Source organism: Gopherus evgoodei, chromosome 17 (genome assembly GCF_007399415.2).
Source record: "Gopherus evgoodei ecotype Sinaloan lineage chromosome 17, rGopEvg1_v1.p, whole genome shotgun sequence".
Lineage (NCBI taxonomy): Eukaryota > Metazoa > Chordata > Testudines > Testudinidae > Gopherus > Gopherus evgoodei.
In genome coordinates this window covers 12,807,590-12,831,266 of record NC_044338.1, presented here as the reverse complement: position 1 = coordinate 12,831,266, position 23,677 = coordinate 12,807,590, and the positions used below count along the sequence as shown (strand labels likewise).

At 39.8% G+C, this 23,677-nt stretch overlaps 1 protein-coding gene and 1 non-coding gene across 2 annotated transcripts in view; both read left to right on the top strand.

Moving 5' to 3' along the window:
- Window positions 1–471: 471 nt before the first annotated feature.
- TRNAG-GCC lies at window positions 472–542 on the top strand. The gene has a single exon. It is a non-coding gene; the product is annotated as a tRNA-Gly (tRNA).
- The window catches only part of CRCP (CGRP receptor component), a 39,426-nt gene continuing 16,244 nt past the window's right edge, over window positions 496–23,677 (top strand). Inside the window, exons 1-4 of the mRNA XM_030536671.1 lie at window positions 496–761; window positions 5,804–5,840; window positions 12,609–12,707; window positions 15,818–15,912. Of these exons, the coding sequence (XP_030392531.1) occupies window positions 538–761; window positions 5,804–5,840; window positions 12,609–12,707; window positions 15,818–15,912 (455 nt within the window). The 5' untranslated portion in view covers window positions 496–537. The remainder of the gene's footprint in view (window positions 762–5,803; window positions 5,841–12,608; window positions 12,708–15,817; window positions 15,913–23,677) is intronic.

Genomic DNA, 23,677 nt, shown 5'->3' with positions numbered 1-23,677 from the left:
GTTTATGACCTGGATGATGAAATACACATAGAATTAGGTGGATGGGAATGGAAAAAGGTTTTATTTATCTGTTGCAGAACCAGCAAAATTCTGCTTGCACGTAGTCAATAATTTTTTGATTTGATGGACAAGTGAGATATGTTTTCTCCCTCATTATTATCTTGGTAAAGGGTAGCCAAGAGTTTTGGAACCAGAGCTAATGAAATTCCAGGATATTTTTGCAAGGCTTTTATATATGTATAGGCAAGTGAAATATTCTTCCCTCTTCCCTCCCCAAAAAGTATTGTCAGGATAAAGTGGGGGGGGACACAAGTATATTTTGAAGATAGATAAGTGAATTTTCAGGGCATTTGTGAAAGGCTTCTATATATTGGACACGTTTTGGTCAGTGTATATGGAAAATAAAAGCCAGAAAATCATTTAATCTTTTTAAAACTACCTAAAGGGCAGTGAGCAGCGTTCTTACCACCTGCATTGGTGGTTCAGTGGTAGAATTCTCGCCTGCCACGCGGGAGGCCCGGGTTCGATTCCCGGCCAATGCAAGTCTCGCTTTTTGCCCCTGCTCCCCCGATTGACTTTGATTCAGTGTTTTTGCCTGCGGGTCTCTCCGGCAATGGGGGCGGGTCCCCGCCCGGGTCCCCGCCCCCGCCCAGCACCACAACAGCAGCAGAAGGGCCCAGGCCTGCGCGCCCTGAGTCAGGCGGCCCCGTGCGCGGCTCCGCGGGGGCGGGCAGGAGGCGGCGGGCGGACGAGATGGAAGTGTAAGGAGCCTCGGCGCGCGTGTAGGCCGCTCCCGGGCGCCGCGTGGCCGCGGCTGAGGGGGACCCCCCCCCCGCCGGCCGAGCACCCACTGAAAGGGGACCCCGTCCAGGGGGGTTTGGCTGGAGCGGGGAGCCCCTCTGGGGGGGGGCCGGCTGGAGGGGGAGGGGAGCCCCCTTCGGGGACCGTCTGGCTGCGGGGTAGGGGAGCCCCAGTTGGGGGGTTTGGCTGCGGGGTAGGGGAGCCCCTCTGGGGGGGGCTGGGGGAGGGAAGCCCCAGTTGGGGGGTCTGGCTGCGGGGGAGCTGGGGGAGGGGGATCCACTCTTGAGGGGTCTGCCTGCTGGGGGAGAGGAGCCCTGATTTGGGGGGGTGTCTGGCTGGAGGGGGAGAGGAGCCCCGTTTGGGGAGTCTAGATGCGAGGGGAGCTGGGGAAGGGGATCCCCTCTGGGGGGGCCTGGCTGGAGAGTGAGCTGGGGGATGGGAGCCCCATTGGGGGGGTCTGGATGTGAGGGAGGGGGTGGGGAAGGGGATCCCCTCTTGGGATGGGGTCTGGCTACAGGAGTGGGATGTGGACTTTAAAGGATAAAGGGACCCCCCTGTTGGTTGGGATCTGCCTGAAGGGGGAGCTGAGCATGGTGCGTGAGGTGTTTTCCAGGGGCTTCCCTTTCAGTTGGGGCTGGTTGAGAATTTTGTGTAGGAGGTGGGATCCTGACCTCACAGGGCTGCTGAGGTGAGGTGAAATTGTCCCTTAAGCCTGTGGGAGTGGGGGTTCCTCCTTGCCCATTTGCCAGCTGCTTCCGTGGCCAAGGTCAGGGCTGCAGAACGTGGTGGTGTTTGCACTTTGACACTGTTGTGTCCCAAAGTCACAGGGCTCTGTACTCTGCCTCAAGGCTGAACCTTGACATCTAGTGCTTCCCATCATGATATCACATCAGAATAATTGTGTCTTCTCACCTCATCGGTGCTATGTAGTATCATCCTGCACTGATGCAGAATTGAAGTGAGATGCAGGACATGGCTGCAAAGTACTATGTGGATCCATGAAATACACAAAGGGTAGTAGCCTTGCATGGTGGGCGTAGTGGAGTGCTTTGTTGCACCCCAAATCTAATAATCACCTCACTTTCTCCCTCTGTACATTGAAGAGGAACATTGGGGAGGCAGGGAGGCAAAATACTTGGAATATGTTAAAAACTGTAATTATTTAGGTATTAATAACTCCACATCAGGCCAGAGCTCTTGGACAGTTTCTTAACAGCTTTCCAATCAGTAACTGCATTTTTCTTTGCTTGAAAAATATTGCTGAAACATATAATAGAGTAAAACACCATGGGAATAGTTTTAACCCTCTAATAAAACCGTCCTTCTGGTCAGACATGCATGGACATAACATTCTCCCCCTCTTCTTTCTGTGTTCTTGCCATAAAGTAAAATCCAAATCCTGCTTCTGAGGATCCTTGGGGACCTTTATGCCTGCTTGCAAGAATGGAGCAGACTAGCACAGAGAGGTTGGAAACATAATTTGCATGCATACAACCTACAATTCAAAACACAAGAGACAAGTAAAATTCTTGCCTAGCCTGCAAACCTTGAAAGCAATTGAGACAATCAAACAAACAAAGATAAACAAACAAACAAAAAATCCAAACAAACAAATCAGAAAGTTACTACAGCAGAAAGAGTGCTGGTTCAGGGCAGTAGTGCTAGGAACTCCAGCAATTTGTTGTATAGCTGGGTGCTGGCATGTTATACACCACAAACCTGTGTATTTTTAAATAGACAGTAGTACACACTTCCAATGTCTCTGAGACATGAAATAATCTAATCTTTCATTTAATCTATTTTGAATTTAAAAAATGAATTCTAGAGATAATTATTAAACTATTATTTATAGAAAGCAAATTTCATAAATGTTGAGGTCTGCTGTTATCTACGTACATACAGCACCGATTTTTGATAAATATGGGTATTAAGGTACTAGAACCTCAGCTCGTGTGTCGGCATAGCTTCTTCGCTGACCTCAGTGGACCTAACAGTGTTCTGTACCATCTGAGACACTGTCTCTCCGTTATTATAATTAAAGCTACTTATTGAAATTCAGAAGTGGATACTGAAGAAGGGTGTTGTTTTTATTAAAAATAGAGGACTGTATTCTGGCAGCCTTAAACTGAGTAGCAACTTTTAGAGTAAGGCCCCTGCCCTGCAAGCTACTGTGCTTGCAAGGATCTCTATGGCCACGTCCAGACTAGGAATTAAAATCGATTTTAGATACGCAACTTCAGCTACGAGAATAACGTAGCTGAAGTCGAATTTCTAAAATCGAGGTACTCACCAGTCTGGACGGCGCCGCATCGATGTCCGCGGCTCTCCGTGTCGATTCCGGAACTCCGTTCGGATTGATGGAGTTCCGGAATCGATGTAAGCGCGCTCGGGGATCGATACACCGCGTCCAGACTAGACGCAATATATCGATCCCCGAGCAATCGATTTTAACCCGCCGATGCCGCGGGTTAGTCTGGACGAGGGCTATGTATGCACAAAGCAATTAACAGGATCAGGACATAAGTGGCTATTCAACATGTGACAGGATCTAGCCCACTGAAAAATTCCTACTCATTCCTTTGATGAATAGGGCCTGTCATGACTGTCTGATCCTGCAAACAAACACTTATGCACATGCCTATCTCTGCAATTGAGCATGGCCCCATTGATTTCAAGGTGATTGCTCATGATAGTAAAGTTAGGTATGGGTGTAAGTGGTTGCAGGATTTGGGGCCTAGGATCCTGATCCTGCAGTGAGTCCATGGGAGTGGATCTTTGCCCATTGAATATGATGGGAATTTGTGCAGTCCAGCCCGCATAGAACTCTCAGCCCTGTTGGGGCCTAATGAACAAACACCCCATCTTGTTCCTCCAGGAGTCCTTAGAAGAGGAAAATCTTCAGATAAAATTGTCACAAAGCTCTAGAGATTCAAAGGTGAAAATTTGCTATATTCCTTCCTCTCCCTCCCTCCTCCCCCCAAAAAAAGTTCACAAAATGTTTTGGTTTAGAAATGGAATGTAGTTTTCAATGTTAGAAGCATAAGGTGCCAGTAATAATTTTTAAAAAATAAAGGCTCCCATACAGTAAAATTAATAGTATTATATCAAGAAAAATCTTTCAGTAATATTTCACTTAGGATAGCAATTAAGACCATTAATAACTCTTGAAGGGACTCTAATACATTAGAGTTGGTTTTTAAATTAAGTCAGTTTTCCTTTTCTGTTCAGCTCTGAGTCAGCGGAGTGCTATGTTTAGACATCTGATATAAAACTACATATTGAACCGATATAAAAAATAAAATAAATTCTGGTATTTTATGTACATTCTTTTCTTTAAATATTTTGGTTGGTTATTTTTTATTACCCATATGAGGGCTGGGACTGATGTGAAGACTGAAATCTATCGTTTATAAACGGTGCCAGTTTTTCATAAAGACGTAACTCAGCTTGAATAAGCACACTAGCAATAATGTTTCTATTTTATTGTTCAGTTTAAATTCCTACTAGCCTGGCAAAATATAAAATGTTGAGAAGATCCAAAGTCTGGATGGGTTTAGGTTTGGCACACATTGATACATGAAAAGAGTTTAAGCTCTTGTGCCCTTAAAGCCCCTGAACTGTAGAGGGGTGCAGTTTTAAAAACAAACCAACAAACAATCCTTTGACTTAAATGTAGTTTAAAAAGCTTATTCTCCACAGACCCACATCCTGAAAACTTTTTGTTTACTGCACATAATCATCTCACTTTTTTAATTGGATGATTTTATATGTGATTCTTCTGTGGCATTATTGCTATTATTTATAACAAAAAATGTCCTCATCCATAGGGCTTTCTGTGGCAATTGACTGAATGCAAAGATTCCAAAGAACTGCATTTACCAAATAAACAAAAGTGATGTGGTTTGTAAAACAGGAATGAAAACTGATGTGTGTGAACTTACTTGCTGAAGATTCTCTTGAGTCAGTTTAGGAGGTCCCTTTCATTTAAAATCAATAATAGAACCTGTGGAAGTTTGTGGAAGGCATTTAGCTTGTTTGAATGTGATAAATGTGACAGTTCTATTCAAACAGTTGACTACTTGACAATGCATTCTACCTTTTTTATACGGTGCAACACAGACCTCAGCATTTGTTGTGTGTTTTTGTATGGTAACTTTCTGTTGTTACTACTGTCTGTTTGCTCAGCAGAATGTATTGTGCTCTTGGCTAGTTTTTCTACATAACATTTATTTATTTATTTATTTAAAAGAATAAAATTACAGTATCATCTACTTAGGGCATGCTTAACTCAGAGCAAACCTGTTTAGCCTAATGATAGTGAATGTCAATGATTCTTGGTTAATTGGGATAGAATTACTCTATGTTTCACTTAATGGGGAAGCATTTGGTTGGTGGGAAACTCTAAATTTGAGTGCTGGGATGCTCTAAACTTTAGTCTGCTAGTGTAGAACTTGTCAAATAAACATTAAAATAACAAACTAAAGATGAAGTGCAATGAATATTACTTTATTCTTTAATTTGTATTCTGTACTGTATATATTTTTTCTTTTTTATAGTAGTCTTCTGTAATGGTTCTGCCTATTACTCTTCACTCAGACAAAACTTCAGGGAGTTTTATCTAATTCTGGAGTAATGAGGCAGGTTCTTAATTAGGATGATAAGCCATTCCATGGAGTGTCCCAGTTAAGAGGATTCTGTTGTGCAAGTTAAACACTTCCTGATGCTTTGTGGGCTGAGTTGTAGCCAAATATTCTTACAGTTAGTTTGTGTAATAGCTGCATTTGGAGTGTGCAAAAATAAATAACTCTGAAAGGCAGCAATAGCCAGAAATTATAGAGGATTTAACAGAGTTGTGATCCTGAAGATTTTATTTAAAAAAAAAAAAATCTCAGAAATTAACAAAAAGTGTTCCCTTTTTTTAGTGTCAGCACAGATCAGCAAAGAATAGAGAATAGATTTTTGACAGTTTTGTCTGAGACATGCATAATTTTTTGTTTTTCAGGAAAGACGCCAATGCTGCATTGCTGAGTAACTTTGAGGTAAGTTTATTTGTACCATGATTTTAAACTGACAATTTATACTCCTTTTGATATCAATGAGAGCATGTCCTGGTCCAAATACAAATAATATCTCCAGGAAGTAGTAACCAGGAAATCGGGGAGATTTGTGTATGACTTCTGATTTTTCACATTTGAATATTTTGTTTTTATAGGTTTGGTAAAATAGGGTCTATTCCTGGCTTTAAAGAGGATCTAGAAATGCTGTTATTGTACTACACCTCTACCCCGATATAAAGCTGTCCTTGGGAGCCAAAAAATCTTACCGTGTTATAGGTGAAACTGCGTTACATTGAACTTGCTTTGATCTGCTGGAGTGTGCAGCCTTGCCTCTCCCCCCGCCCACCCTGGAGTGCTGCTTTACCGTGTTATTTCCAAATTTGTGTTATATCGGGTCGCGTTATATCGGAGTAGAGGTGTATTTGCATGGTGAATCTGAGCAGGGTTTGATCTCAAATCTGTTTTAAAAAAACAAAACAAAACAAAAAAACCCAAATATTAGTGTTGTATGTGTGTCTTCAAATCTATGAGAAAATGGTCCTTCAGAACATCAATCATTTTAATTATCTTTTCTCTTCTCCCACATTTTTATGTTACCAATTTGCTGAATACCCTTACTTTGTTTGTATGCAGTATTCATAACCTGGGATCTGATTCTCTTTTATGCCAGTTTTACATCTGGACAACTGCCTTGGTTTCTTTGCAGTTATACTGTTCTCTCATCAGGCCCAAAATCTTTAAAGTTGTCAGCTTTGTACCTGTGGAAAGTAATGCCTAAAGGAACTTTTTTAAACCAGTCTTAAGACAGAAATGAATAATGATACATGAAAATAAAAAATTAATCCCACAAAAAGTGGAAACATGGACAAATTACTAAGGATGAGTACAGAAGAATAGCATGAGCATGTAAAGACAGAATCACAAAGGCTAAGGCACAAATTGGGTTATACCTAGTAAAGGACATAAAAGGCAATAAGAGGCAGTTCTATAAGTGAGTTAGGAGTGAGAGAAAGATGAAGGAAAGTGTAGGTCCACTACTTATTGGGGAAGGAGAGTTAAGAGTGGATGACATCAAGAAAGCTGAGGTGTTTAATGCCTATTTTACTTCATTCTTTGCTAATGAGGTTAATAGTGACTAGATACTTCACACAATTAGTGTTAACAACAAGGGGAAAGGTGCATAAGCCTGAACTGTGAAAGAACAGGTTAAAGAATGTCTAGATAAGTTAGATGTATTCAAGTCAGCAGAGCCTGATGAAATTCACCCTAGGGTACTTAAGGAGCTAGCTGAAGCAATCTCAGAACTATTAGTGATTATCTTTGAGAACTCTGGTGGACAGGTGAGGCCACAGGTGTCTGGAGAAGAGCAAACACAGTACCTATCTTTAGAAAGAGGAACAAAGGGGACCCAAGCAATTATAAAGCAATCACCATAATATCAACATGTGGAAAGATAGTCGAACAAATTATTAAACAATCAGTTTGTAAGCACCTACAGGATAATAAGGCAATAAATAATAGCCAACGTTGGTCTGGTATGATTTGATTTCTTTCTTTGACTGAGTTATTGACCTATTACATGGGAGGGAGCTGTAGACATAATATATCTTGATTTTAGTAATGCTTTTGACACAGTCTCACATGACATTCTTGTAAGCAAACTGGGGAAATGTGGTCTAGATGAAATTACTATATGGTTGGTGCATAAATGGTTGAAAGACCATACTCAGAAAGTATTTAATAATGGTTTACTATCAATCTGGGAGGATGTATGTAGTGGGGTTAAATGGGTTCAGTCCTGAGTCCAGTTCTAGTCAATATTTCATTAATGACTTGAATAACGGAATGGAAAGTATGCTTATAAAATTTACAGATGACACCAAGCTGGGAGGGATTGCAAGCACTTTGAAAGGCAGGATTGAAATTCAAAAGGATCTTGACAAATTGGAGAATTGGTCTTAATTCAGCAAGATGAAAGTAAAGAAAGGAAGTGCGAAGTACTACACTTGGGAGGGAAAACTCAGATGCAGAACAACAAAACAGAATAACTGTCTAGGCACTAGTATTGCTAAAAAGGATCTGGAGTTTATGGTGGGAAAAGCTAATATTATTCTGTGGTGTGTTAATAGGAGTCCTGTATGTAAAACATGGGTGGTAATTATCTCACATTACTCAGCCCTGGTGAGGCTTCATCTGAAATACTGTGTCCAGTTCTGGGTGCACACTTTAGGAAAGATGTGGACAAATTGGAGAGAAGAGGAGAGGAACAAAAATGACAAAAGGTTTAGAAAACCTGACCTAACAGGAAAGATTAAAAAAAAAGTTGGCATATTTCATCTTGAAAAGAGAAGGCTGAGGGGAAACCTACTAACTGTCTACAAATATAGTTGCTATAAAGAGGAGGAGGATCAATTGTTCTTCATGTCCCCTAAAGATAGGACAAGAATTATTGGGTTTAGTCTAAAGCAAGAGACATTGAGGTTTGATATTAGGAACCACCTATCAACTACAAGGATAGTTAAGTACCAAGACAGACTTCCAAGGGTCGTTTTGAATCCCTGTCATTGAAGGTTCTTAAAAACAGGTTGGGCAAATATCTGTCAGGAACGCTCTTAGGTATACTTGTTCCTGCCTCAGCATGAGGCTGGACTAGATGACCTTTCAAGGTCCCTTCCAGCCCTACATTTCTGTGATCAACTGCTGAATCAATTTTCATATTGCAGAGAAAAACAGAATTAGAACTGGAGGAAATCTTTGCAAACAAGAAAATCCAGATGTTTTCTAAAATGGCTGCTGATAGCAGGTTCACTACTTCATGCCTAACTTGAACTATCCTGCAGCTCAGAACTCTCTTAAGTACCTACTGAAATTAAAATAAGTGCTTTAAAAAAAAAAAGCTCTTTGTAAGTCTCTTACAGCTTAGTTTTAAAAATCTTGGAGTAAGTCCACACTACAGAAACAATGTGTTTTCTTAACATGATAAAATCTTAGTAATGGCAAATAGTTTGTTGTTTGGAAATGTGTTAGTGGGGCCAGGTAAACTCTAAAGGGGAGCCTAGGGTTTACCTTGACCTGCTAACACACGTGAGAACAACTGCCTTGTCTTGATTAAGATTTTACCATGTTGGCTAAGAAAACACCTTTTTTTCCTAGTGAAGAGAAGGCCTTACTGAGCCTTTTTTACAGTCTTCAGACTGAAAATGCCTTTTTGGTGATGGTAAGATGGAAATGTGACATTAGTATGAGGTGCAAATTCAACCAAGTAACTTGAGGATTTCAGTTGGAAGGAATCTTATTGTTTAAGAAATAGAAAATAGCCCATGGTTTTAGGTCAGAGTGTGGTATTAAATGTCTATTTAAAAAAATCTACCATTTCAGAATGGAAAGCAAGAAGTATGGAAGAGATTATTGCTGGCCAAATCAGACCTTTCCAATACTTCTCTGTATTCCTTTTCAACATGCAAGGATGTTATGGTAAAATTGGGTATGGATCCTGCCTTTCATGTACAAGAAGAATTCTTGCATTGTGTAAATCTTCTGGCACCCCAGAACAAGGGCCTAGTGCAGTGAGGTCCTGATCACTTGGCAAGATCAGACCCTTAATTATATGTGCTAAATATCTGCATTTATTAAAACCACTTTCTGTCCCTCAGTCTGTGCCAACATCCTCTTAGTCTCAATGCCTCCCCACTGTTGCCATATATACCCATATGTGCTGAGTGAGAAAGTGAAAGGAAGTGGAAAATGGAATTACGGACGAGACTGCTCATTCACCATTTCCCTTTCTCAGCATAGTTGTCTCAGCACATAAAGCTTTTTAATTCTTTTCAGGAAGGGATTTGCAGTGTCTGCAGCTGTAGGCATTTTAGGCACATTTTTCAGCACTCTTCAGTGTACAGATTCCTCTAAAACTAGTATTCGATTTCCCTTGGGCTGCTATTTCTCAGTATTGCAGCTTGACGAGGGTGTCTAACTCAGTCAGTGCCAAGCTCATATTTCTCACTAAAAATGTCTGAATAAAGCACAGGACTGTGAGTCATGAGATCTGGGTTCTATCCCTGATTCTTTGAAAGATTTCCTTGGGCTAGTTGCTTCCCCTGTTTGTGCCTTATTTTCTTCAACTGCAAAGAACACTTGCCCGTCTCAGTAGTGTATTGGTATGTACTGTGGTATACAGTTAATATGTTCACAGTGCATTGAGATCCTCGGGTGGCAGGTGCTATAGATGTGCACAATTATAGGAAATGATATCTCACATAGGATTAGGGCTAGTCATGTTTCTCTTGACCACAGTTAGAAAATGCCCACTAGTGTTGAAGGAACTGTGCTGATGAAGATGAAGGCAGGGGGAATCTTGCACAATATGCTTTCTTCCCTGTCTCCTTCTGTAAGAGAAAATATTACAAAAGAGTAGTGCGTTGGTTAGAATAAGTAAAGTGTAAAGGCAGCTTTAATTCACTGTCCCTCATTTAACCTGATATTTATTTGTATGTAGGTTTGTGGAATCAGTGTCCTCTTTCAAGTCCCAGTTTGGTTATATTTATTTATACTGTATTTAGTATATAAAGTTCCACTTTGTTTGAAAATCTGTTATAGCAACATTTGCTGTAATGGCAGAGTTAGTATTAGTAACTGAAAACATTGCTCATCATATTTCATTGTAGTTTTATGAACCAGTAATTTTTACAAGGCCATGGGATTTATAAGTGGAACTTAAGTGGGGCATGTTAAAAACTAAGGAAGCAGAAATAGAAGGGTGTCCATTACTTAGATCAGTGGTTCCCAAGCTTTTTGGTCTGGCGGATGCCAGATGATGAGCCACGGAGGACCGTGGCGATGGACAAGCATCCACCGAAATTCCGCCAACAAGTGGCAACTTAAATAGGCGTCGCCGCCGAAATGCCACCGACAAGTAGCATCATCCAGAGGCGTCGCTGCCGAAATAACGCTGAAAATTGGCAGCAACGCCTCTGGATGACGCAGCTTGTCGGCGGCATTTTGGCACCTGCTAGTCTGCCGGCCCGTATGCGGGCGCACTTAGATGCACCGCATTGGGGACCCCGACTTAGATTTTGTTATCGGCTTTGGACATATTGAGGTGAAGGCACTCACAGTAAGTGCACAAATAGCCAAGTTGTTCCCAGGCAATGCAGTTGCAGTTTAATATGGATCTTTGGTTGTGGATCAAGTATTTAAGGCAGCAAGCAGCACTGCTGTTAAAGTAAGTTTAAAAACTACAACAGACAATTCAGAAATGGGGCACGTAAGCAGTATTTATTTTTGGTTTATTACAACCTTAAAAATAGTATTATCTGCTACTCTGGGCTCAAATATGATGAGTACAGTATAAATGCTTATAGAGAAATACTGTTTTTTAACTAAATATTTAGAGAATTCTTTTTTAAACTTGAAATCTACTCCCTCTTCTGAGCTCATTCGTGACGTACCAGAATGCATGATTCCAGGACAATATATGCATCAGAAGAGACTCTTGGTATCAGCTGTGACCCATAAGGATGCATTTTGGGGGAGGGTGTCTGTGTACACAGAACCATCAGTGCACTTTCACAGAGTATAAAAGGAATTTTAAATAGAGTATTTAAAACATTTCTGTACTGCATGCCTCCCACAGCCTGGCTGGGAGCACTTAAGCATGTGAACCACTGAAGCCTAAGAGCTTTGCTGCATTGAGGCCGAAAAGAATAACAGAAGTTGTCTATACATTTTCCTGCAGCTCTGACTGTCATGCAAGAAGATGTAGCAACAGTGTAGTAGGTTTTTCAATACTTTATTTTAGAAACTGAAACATAATTTATTTTAAAAAATTCTTATTACATAAAACATCAAATAGTTAATTTCATTCCTACAGCTTTGAGCATTCAAAAATGTGGAGACATCTTTATTACTCTTTTTTCAACAATATTGTTGCTTGTATTTATTTTTTCTAAGGAACTCATGTACTAATTAATTCTGTTGAATTTTGTATACCGTATTTATCACTGTGGCATCTGAGCACACTGTTAAGCTGATCCCAGAAATACTTACTATTAAGCATAGTGCTTACTGCAAGCAGCCCCACTGAAGTAAATTTATAGTAGCACCACTACATTTAGTCGTGTTTGCAGCATCAGGCCCTAATTTTTTAGGCTCATTACAAACACACAATTGTAGGGCACACATTCTTCTTGCACTCACAGCACACTTGAGTTTCTGTAAAGCAGAATATTTTGAATATTTTACTTTTAATATCGTAGGCTAATGTATACACACATTACATACTATAAGATAGGGCCATATCCTGCAGCCAGTATTCCAGCAACAGTCACATTGATTTCAATAGGAGTTTCAATTAAGAACTGCAGGTTGTGGCACATAACCAGCAGTTGCACAGAATAGAGTTAAGTGGCTGATAGTTTCATTCTAGTAACCACTTTTTCCACTGGGGCTTTTGGGTAAGGCTTCAACAAGTGCTGATAGTCCATTCAAATATCTACACTTCCTGTATCTTTTTGTTCAACATAATTCAAGGCCAATAACCATAATTCAGAATGCTCTGCTGTCTCATCATTTCTTGTATACAAATAATTTTTCTGTTATCAAAATGTCTCTGTTTTACTCACGCAGTCAGTCACTAGCAGGGCAATTTTTTGTATTTGATTGGTAATATTTTAATAACACGTTTAAAAATGACAGTAGAAAAAATGCTAAACTAGTTCAAAAAATCTTTTAAATACGTTTTTTTCTTTTTAGGTGTTCCAGTTACTTACCGATCTTAAGCAGCAGCGCAAAGATAGTGGAAAACACAAACAGAGCTCTGGCCAGCAGAATCTGAACACTATCATGTACGAAGTGAGTAGAGCTACACATTCCCTTAGCGCTCTAGCAGAAGTCAGAGGCTGGACTGTATCACAGTGTTCATCATTTACAATCACACATGCAAAATTAAGTCTTGGAATTTTCCTTCTGATGAACATTGTTTCAGTAAATACATATTTGACTTTTGTAATATAACTTTTCTCCCTAAAGTGCTGCTTAAACTGCGTGCGTACAGCACAACTGAATGCAGCCCGCTGGGTGGAAAGTACTGGCTAGCTGGTGTGCACCATCATGGAGGAAAGGAGCAATTTTGGTCAAGGACACAAGGACAAACTCCTGCTCTTATGAAAACTGCCAAAGGATTTTTAATGTTTATAGAGAGCAGACAGGCAATGGCTCTGGTTTTGAGGTGTCATTCAAAAGACTTCAGCACAGCAAACTACATTCAATATATTTTTTAAGCCTGCCAGCACATGCTGCCAGTATATGAATCTGTAATTCCAGGGAGTCTAGGAGTTTCAGACCTGAGGGTTAGAACACACATGATCTATAGATTTCGCTGTTAAAAACAAGTAAATTAAATTCTCCAACTTGGATTACACAGTGTAACTAAATTATACATTCAGTCACTGGTAAATTCGGTATTAATTTTTTGATGTATTGTTGGAAAAATCTTTAAAACTATTATTTACTGATTGTTAACATGATGAGATGGTTCTGAGTATCTTAGATTAGCAGCTTTATCAAATGTAACTACTTAAAAGAATTGTAGTCTGACCTCTGGTGGCTGTGGAAGAGAATTGTCTTTAATATCACCATGGTTAATACTGGGCCAGTTCCAGCTTTCCTAGCCTGCTTGAATAGTCCCATTGACTGCTGGGGAACTATTCATGTGAGCAAGATTTCGTCCAGGCTTACTTTTTTGTTTGTTTTTTTTGTCTGAAAGGACAAAATTGAAGTATATAGGCCTTAGATTTGATAAAACAGAAGTTTACAAAAATCTAGTTTAATTTGACATTGAGATTTACTATCTCATTCTCATGTGTTTCAAATATATGGGGGAAAAGACCATTCTGTGATTATATTTGTCTAAACATAATTTACAGTTTAACTCTTTAATGATATTGTTGCCAGTATAGGAAATGCTTTCACATGCATTTTGCCATCTAGACATTTATTCTGTGCCAGTAGAATAGAGATATTAATTCTAGGTGTACTTGCTTTAGGTACTTGACTTAATGGAATTATTTCTGTCCATCATCACGCAAGCACACGCACAAGTTTTGTGCATACATGTGTCTACTGGTGTTGAAGTCGCTGGATCTAGCTTAGTAAACAGGAACTGAATTTTGATGTGACCATAATATGACATTTTTGTACTTTTAATTGATTTTTTTTAATGGAAGATGCTGCAGAGTTTTGAAAAGAAATCATTATAGAATTGAAATAGCTCTGTGTTCCTCTAATAGAAAATGGTATTTTAATGGGGCAATTGGTAAATGATAGTAATGTTTAGTACGGTTGTACTTTTTTATTTCAGAAAAATGCAAGAATTGTCTGGAACCCTGTTCTGATCCCAATTCCTTATAGTGGGTGTTTTTCAAGCAATGTTCACAAAAGCTCATAAGTTGTTGTCAAATTAAAAAGGGCGCTGTAAACTGCAGTCTGCATATACTTATTTAAAACTAAAGCAGGGATTCTTCACCAAGCCTTCCATTTAGTTAGGATGACAGGCTCAGATATTATCTATCATCTTGGATTCTCATTCATTTAAACAGAGACACAAAACATCACATATCCTTAAAAGCGTATGTTAGTGTAAAAGATAAACAGAGCAGGGAAGTGAATTGTCTCACTGAAAATATCTGAATAAATTACTACAATATCCTTGCAAAGTTTTTTTTTAAAATTGTGATCTGCATAAATAACTTCTGAACTCTTTGAGAAAGCACAGCCAAATATGCTGATTACAGTACGCTTTCAGCCGTAAAAGATGAAAACATCCTTATGCTGGAAGGCTTTGTTTCAGTTGTGGAGCTCAAATTAGCTATTTATGGCCTGGCAATGAGAGTACCACTGGCACTGAATTCATGAACACTTGGCAGAAAATAACTTTATATGATCCCAAGGATGAATTCGATAAGATGGTTCTTCAGTTCGGTTTTAACAACTAGATGCCTTTTTAAATAAGGTTTTGAAATCCTCTGTATTGTTAGAATTATACATATACAAAACATTCTAAATCTCTCATAGACTCATAGACTCTAGGACTGGAAAGGACCTCGAGAGGTCATCGAGTCCAGTCCCCTGCCCTCATGGCAGGACCAAATACTGTCTAGACCATCCCTAATAGACATTTATCTAACCTACTCTTAAATATCTCCAGAGATGGAGATTCCACAACTTCTCTAGGCAATCTATTCCAGTGTTTAACTACCCTGACAGTTAGGAACTTTTTCCTAATGTCCAACCTAAATCTCCCTTGCTGCAGTTTAAGCCCTCTGATGATGTTAAAAATACCTTGGTCCCAATTTGATCTGCCAGTTAAGATTATTTCATTCAAATTAATAAAGAAAATGTGTTATAGGTGAATACCCTTTGAATTGCATCTGTTCAAATGCTTAGCACTAAAAAAGGACCTTTCATCCATACACTTCAGTGCACTTTACAAATCTGGGTAGATATTATCCTCATTTTACAGATGGGCAAGTGAAGTTACAAGGAGGTCAAGTGATTGCCCAACACTACAGAGGGAACCCTCGGAGTTGGGTTAGAACATAGGAGTTCCTGTTTTTCAGCATTAGACCGTGGCTTTCTGTATGGACCAACTTAGAAGGGTTTCCTAGATAAGTGCTGTGATAATTGTCATCACATAATTACTTTTTTATGTACTGCCTGTTGCTTTCACTTTCAGCAGAAATTAATATGACCTTTGTGAATCAAGGGAAATCCAAATGATTGTGCCAATTATGACAGCCCATGCCACCTTCTGAACAACGTTAAAGAACTAAGGTCCCCATTCAGACTTCTCTCAAAATAATTGAGGAGATTTTTCCTAAAATAACTTGTTTCATAGAGATCTCATAGGACTCAAAGCACAAATAAATGTGGAGTAACCTGTGTTTTTTTCCAACCTTGTGCAGACATTGAAATACATATCCAAAACACCGTGCAGATTCCAAAGTCCTGAGATTGTGAGAGATTTCCTCATAGCAATGAAAGGCCATAAACTAACCAAGTAAGTAAAGGTCTTCTTTTGAGTATGTTTATATGAGTGCATGAGAATATTCAAAACCAGCTCTACATAAAAAATAATGTAATAATTTGTTTGCTTTTGCTTAACTTGTCTAACCCAGTTCACGGAAAAATGAAGGACAAAATTAAAATTCTCTGTCTAACCATCCTTTTTTCTCAGATGAACACCTACACACATGTACGTTTGCTTTAAATGGATGCTGTTTGCCAAAGTTTTCTCAAACTGTTTGCCTGTATTTACCTTATAGTGTTCAGCATGAGTTCTCATAGTCAAAATGCAAAGAAGTATTAAAAAATATGTTTGCTGAGGTAGAAACTATGTGAGGTGGATGGATTTTCAGCAAAATAGAAAGGGACGCTAAGAGAAACCACAGTGTGTTGAGTCATCTTGCTCATGTCTATCCTCAGAAAAATAAATCCATTCCTAAAAAAAATTGATGTCTCCCCAGCAAAGAATAGGCATACTAGTGTGACTGAACATAAGGTCCCCCTAGAGATGTATGGGAAATGTGTAATCTGTTGAAGAAACTAATTCTTGCCTGAGTCTGTGAGTTGCGGATGCTCAGCAGCTGCCCAGAATTGTACACTCTAATTAATTAATGTTTAGCAAAGTAAGACAATTCTTTTCCCCTCTCTGTTTTCCTTGGACACTAAAAGTGTATCCTTTGTGATTTCCAGGAAATCTGTGTTCACTTGAATCAACACTCAGACAACAGGCATAGTCTCTTCTGGGGAATTCAGAGTGGAAGTTTGACTAGCTTCCCTCATACTTCCAAAAAGCTTCAAAAACATTTTTTCTCTTAGGCATTAGTGTGAATGGGTATTCCTAGTGCCAAAATGGCTAGGTCTCCTGCACACCTCATCATACTGTGAGTGAAGCCTGCCAGAAATTTTCAGGCTCATGAGAACTGAAAGGAGTGAGTCAGTTTTTCCCCTCTGCATCTGTTATCTTTTTCCATCCTTCCTTTTTCAAACACAGCTTTTCACAACGGCTCAGTTGTTTCTAAACCACTTGCTTAACACCACCAGGGAACAGTGTACTCCACGTGGATTCTCTGACTACTTTTTTCTCCTCTGGAGATTCCATAAAGAAATCTTGCTCTGGAGAGAAGAGTAATTTGGTTCTGTCCCAAAGAGACACATGTTAAGATTATCTGTCATATACAGTACTACAAGGGAAATGCTTACTTCTTTGGAAACAGCAGTAAGTTGGGCAGAAAGAAAATCCATACAACCCATGTGTCTTGTGCCCAGAGTATTAGCAATATTTTGCTGATCACATTGCATCACTCTCAGGCTACGTCCAGACTACCCGCCGTATCGACGGGTTAAAATCGATTGCTCGGGGATCGATATATCGTGTCTAATCTAGATGCGATATATCGATCCCCGAGCGCGCTTATATCGATTCCGGAACTCCATCAACCCCAATGGAGTTCCGGAATCGACACGGAGAGCCGTGAACATCGATCCCGCGTGGTGTGGACGGGTGAGTAATCCGATCTTAGATATTCGACTTCAGCTACGTTATTCACGTAGCTGAAGTTGCGTATCTAAGATCGATTTCCCCCCCGTAGTGTGGACCAGCCCTCAGTGTTTGACGTCGAGGGACTAGTACTGAGAAGCCACCTGACTTTAACATCAATACTGTCACTTTTGCTTTTGCTGTTTTCATTCATTTCAACTGTAGTCAACATTAATTGCCCAGATAGTATGCCAGCATTGTGTCCCACAGTGCAGTACTTTACATAGATCCTGTAAATCACATTCATGCAACAAAACTGAAAGCACTCTAGGGATTTCTGAGCAGATTATATAATCTAGGAGGACAGTTTCACCTTCAAGCATTCAAACAAGATCTCCTAATCCCTTCCAGGTCTGACACTGAAGTATCAGTAGAAGCAGCAAAGAGTCCTGTGGCACCTTATAGATTAACAGATGTTTTGGAGCATGAGCTCTCGTGGGTGAATACCCACTTCGTCGGATGCATGTAGTGGAAATTTCCAGGGGCAGGTATATATATGCAAGCAAGAAGCAGGCTAGAGATAACGATATTAGTTCAATCAGGGAGGATGAAGCCCTCTTCTAGCAGCTGATTTTTTACTTTAGTCCATTTGGTATGATGTCCATACGTTTGCATTTGGAAAGGAAGATGCATATATATACCTGCCTCTAGAAATTTCCACTACATGCATCCGACGAAGTGAGTATTCACCCACGAAAGTTCATGCTCCAAAAGGTCTGTTAGTCTATAAGGTGCCACAGGACTCTTGGCTGCATCTACAGATCCAGACTAACACAGCTACCCCTCTGATACTTGACACCGTGCAAGGCACTGCGTTTAGCCGTATGGAGTGGAAATCCATCAACCTCATGAAGAAACTTGCACAAATACAGACAGGTATCATCTTCCTTTCCAAATGGAAACGAATGGACATCATACCAAATGGACTAACGGTAAAAAATCAGCTGCTAGAAGAGGGCCTCATCCTCCCTGATTGAACTAACCTCATTATCTCTGGCTTGCTTCTTGCCTGCATATATATACCTGCCCCTGGAAATTTCCACTACATGCATCCAACGAAGTGGGTATTCATCCACGAAAGCTCATGCTCCAAAATGTCTGTTAGTCTATAAGGTGCCATAGGATTCTTTGCTACTTTTACAGATCCAGACTAACACGGCTATCCCTCTGATACCTGAAGTATCAGTGTGTATGAGAAGAGTCTTTACTATAAAGAGCTGACACTGAAGTGAGAGAGTTTTTCCTGAAATCCCTATGACAGTCATTTTCTTGTGTAGGCAGCAAGTGTCACTGAATTATATACTGTACATTTCTCCCTGTGCTGAAATACAAGGTCACTAGTTTGATATTGTGACTAGAGTTAGATGAGGGTGTGAGTTACCACCAGTCCTCATTGCATTAGCAATAAATTGGGTGATGAAACAAACACAATGCATTGTGGATGGTGTAAAATGAGTTAGAGGAGATGAGTTAAATGATCTTGACTTTGCCGACGTTATTGCTTTACTAAGTATCATATGGAACAAGAATAATTGCTCTTACTTCAGAGGTAGAATAGGAAGCAACAAAAATGGGATCGAAAATAAATGCGGAGAAAATCAAGATTATGAAGGTAAGAAACTGGACAATAGATGCAAAAGTGTATGTGGGTGGAAAAGAAATTAAACAGGTAAAAAGAATTCTGCTGTCTGGGCAGTGTGATGATTGAAGGTGTCTTTGATAAACATATTTATACAAGATGAGGAAAAGCAAACACCGTGTTTTGAAAGGATGAACAACATCTGGTCAAACAGAGGTTTCTCCATCAAACTAAAGACAAGATGCTACCATGTGATTGTACTGAGCATGCTACTGTATGGAGCAGAGACTTGGCCAATGACAGAGATCGGAGGCTTCCCATCATAGATGGCTATGGAAGAGACAATACATTTCATAGAATAATAAAATAACAAATGTGGGAGGAAGGGAGCTGACAGAGCAGGACATGTTCGAAAATCTCATTAAAGCAAGAAGGCTCAGATGGCTGGGAGAGGTACATCCTATGGAAGATGGGAGACACACAAAGCAAAACATTCAGCTGGGCATTCGAGGGAGGAAAGAGAAAGTGAGAAAGGACAAAGAAGAACTGGCAGAAGACAGTGACAGGAGGATCTTGGATGTGCTGGGATCACCAGGGAAAAAGTACTGTAACTGGCAAGTGACTTAGTCCGTGGAGGAACTGTGCTGTCAGATATGTCGGTGGCACAGGAAGAACTAAGGTATGCAACTCTGTAGAACTATGTGAGAATGAGAAACCCTTTTTCCATTTTATTGCACCTTTTGAACACTAGGGGGAGCTGTTATATAGCAGAATTATAGATGGATTTGTTAGCTCAGGCGTTGGCCACACTTGCAAGTTAGAGCTTTAAAATAACTGCCACAAGTCTTTTCTTATTCCTCAGAGTGGCTTTGCGGGATCAGTGGTCTGGTCTGATCTCAATTTCTCATTATTACTGCTGTGTTCAGTGATGTTCATGCATTTTCCAGAACACACTTCTTGGGCGTTTAGGGGCCCCTGTGAATTTATTTTTCAGTCCTCTTTAAGACAAATTGTTGTATGCTAAAACAATTTAAAACCTCTAGTTTTTAGTGCTTTCAACCAACTGGCTTGCTAACAGGCAGTTTCAAAGCCATGCAAATACCTAACTCACTGATACTGTCTGACATGAGATGTAGCCATACTTGGGCCTCAGCAGCATTTGGATGAAATTCGAGGCTTGGAACAGAGAATTTAAAAGTAAAAAAGCTATAAGCTAACATCCCAGTAAATTATATAACTACCTAGTTGAGGTCTTGTGCTTTAATTAATTCGTTAGCAAATCCAGCAGTGTTGTATTTGCAAATATAAGGTCTAGCCTGCTTGCTTGCTGTGTTATTTCCTTTCTTATGGGTTTATTGTTTATTATAATAGATTTATAGCTTTGTATTAGAGTATTTTGGCAGTAACTCAAGGAACCTACAGGCCACATCCATTATGAGCTGAAGCAGGTTAGCATACATATGTTTGTGACCTTTAGCATAGATGATGAGCTAAAGCAAATTAGCATACATGTGTTTGTGACCTCTGACATAGATAAGTGGCCTACCGATTGCCCTCTATACACTTAATGGGTACACCACAAAGAACATGGAAATAACCACCACCGGTTCAGGCCAGAAATAGCCCATGTGAGCATGAGCTAATTGACATTAATACATATGAATATGCCAGCCTATAGAGTAAGTGTACCCTATAGCATATGGGTGAGGAAATTAAATTTGGACATAGAAGGTGGGTGCATAGTGCTCAGGTGCTATAAAAGGGGCAAACCACCATGTTTAGTTAGGTTTTAGGTTAGTTTTTCTTAGGTCTTTCTAGAGCTTTCTAGCTTCTCCTAAGTTTTTCATCTTCCACCTGAGAATTGAGGAACCTGGACCATCAGACTCTTTTTGACATGCCCCAGTCGAAGCTAGTCCTTTGCCTCTTACTACCAGGCTATCAAGGAAGGGAGTGAGTATGTTAACCTAGGAAGTTTTATAGTAAATGATATCACGTGTACCTCCAAGACAGAACAGTATTATTTCTGTTTTAATTCTGATTGATTACTTTTCCATTTGATTACTATTCCATTTATGTCAATAAAAGTCATCTTTTATTGTATTTTGTTCCCAGCATGAATGTCCTTGTCATACATCTCGAGGGTCCCTGTGTAGCCTGATTCTGGGACAAGAACCTTATTAAGTTCTGATCAGATCAGTTGGCGAGCCTATAACCTTTATTAAAATAAACAATATTATTAATACCCTGCAATTAGGCAACAAGGGGAAGATACTGTGCGTCCCTCTAGATTAATTTTCCAGGCCTAGTTCTCTGTAGAAGGATCTGATATTTTTCTGTGTGGTTGTTACTACCACTTCATTTAAAAGAGCAGGTATCAGTCTTATGGTTTGTAAGTGAGTTTAAATTGAAATTGACTATTCTCTCACTTTTTCTTGCCCGTATTATGTAATTTTTATTTTGGGAGAATCAATTTTTAGATATCAGGTGGACCTAAATATTTGAAAGTATATTACAGTTAGGACCCAGACATTGTCCTTTTAGTTTTTAAATCGACAAATCCAAAGAAATTTGGATCTGAACATCAGTAGCACTTTAAAATGCATTTTATCCTGATTTTACTGTTCCACTGTCATTGACAAAAATTATAACAAAGCAAAGCCCTTAAAATATTTAAGGGTGGGCTGCATGTTTTGTCTCTGCTGTCTCCTCCAGAGTTTTCAGAATGAAAACATTTCTTGGAAGACAAAATGGTACCACTTAAATAACAGCATAGTTTTCTGGCTTCCTGAAAAATATCCATTGTACTTCCCACGCTTCAGTGCAATCATAATTGGGCGTATTATCTACAGAGCAATTCCTGTAATCTTGATTCCAGCCAGAGGCCTAGTGGGGAGTCTTGGCTGAATTAGGACGATCGGATTTAACCCTATGTGTTTGAAGCATGTGATAAAATATAAAGTAGTGGTAGCATATGCTACAATATGAGTTTTCTTCTAGCAGCTAGAAAAATTATGTTCCTTAAGTATAGATCTGCTTCTATGCAGAAGGAGGAAATTATGATTTTTAGCTCTGAATGGTGGATCTTGGCAAAGAGAGGCTACTCTTCCCACTTGTGCAGATTTCCACCTTTGTTGCAAGAGGAGACTACCAGAGCTCAGACCTGCTGTACAGCACTTGTACTAGACTTTTTTCCCATGAGAATGTATAGAACTTGAAAAGGACAACCTAGAGAGTCTCACTACTTAAAATATCTATATTAATGTTAACGTTTGATTACAAGGACTTGGTTAAAAGAGTAAATGTACAAAATTTATTTGGGTTGCTAATCAAAGTTGGTGCTCCCACCTTAATTTTCACCATAATACTTAATTATTTGTATTTGTTATTGTAGCATCCACAATACGACTTAAATATGCAGAGGCATTGCAACAGTGTGCTGTTAATTAGATATCTTAGTTAGGGCATGTGCTGCCTAAACTAGGTATGCCATAGCAAGTTAAAGATGGGTTTACCTGAATTCCAAAGTTCCTGGCATTTTTCTGGTATAACTAACCATGAGGTCAACTCAGACCCTAAATTCTTTGCTGTGTATTCATGTTTGTGCAAAGGCAGCATTAATTGTGGGTTCATACTGAGACTAGCAACATTGGCCTCTTGTGAAGATTATTTTTGGTGGAGTTTATAATGTGGTTCTGCATGTGTGCATATGTTTATATGCTAGCAAGGAACCCTACCTACACTTGTAGGGCATGATCCTATGTGATTGACATCTGTGAGAGTTTTTTGACATTGGCTTAGACGGGAGCAAATCAGTTTCTGAGCTCTTTGCTGTAATACAACACAGTGGCTGTTCAATCCTGGCATATATAGTGAGTAGGGGGTAGCCTACCTGTTGCTAGTGTCATAGGACATGGCTTCTTGTTCCGCCATTGCATACATGAATTTTTTTTCTATCTCCCCTTCCCCTCCAGCAGCATGCAAGAGAAGAGGAGAGTTCTCCTTTGGGGAAAGGGAGGTCCAGGGCTTGCTGTTTATACAGAGGAAAGAGGAGCTTCCATGTTTACATCCCCATGTGGTGTTCTTACAGCCCACGCTTAGGCTGGTCTACACCTAAATCTTAGGTCCACCTATCTTTGTCACTCAGACTGTGAAAAATTTTGCCCCCTGAGCACTATAGTTAGGCCAACCTAACTTCTGGTGCATATGCAGACCTAGTTACCTCCTCTCAAAGAAGTGGATTACCTACATCAATGGAAAAACTCCTTCTGTCAATGTAGGAAGTGTTTACACTCCAGCAGCACAGCTGCAATGCTGTAGCTGAGTTGCAGAAGCAGCTGTAGTGTAGACATACCCTTAGAGTACATCTGTGCAAACAGGAGAGGGTACTGCTAACGTGGACCTCCCAGGCAATAGATGCAGCTATATTTATTCCACTGATGTGCATGCTGATTATTTGTTAACAAATCCCTGCCTCTAGATATTTCCTAAACAAATATAAGACAACATATCCTTGTTGTAGGTTGCTGGATGAAAAATAACCATGGGAATAAATATTCATACTAATATCAACATACTCACACAGCCTAGTTTTATGATCAACCCAACCATTATCTCAAAATGATTTACCAGCAGAAGATAACCTAC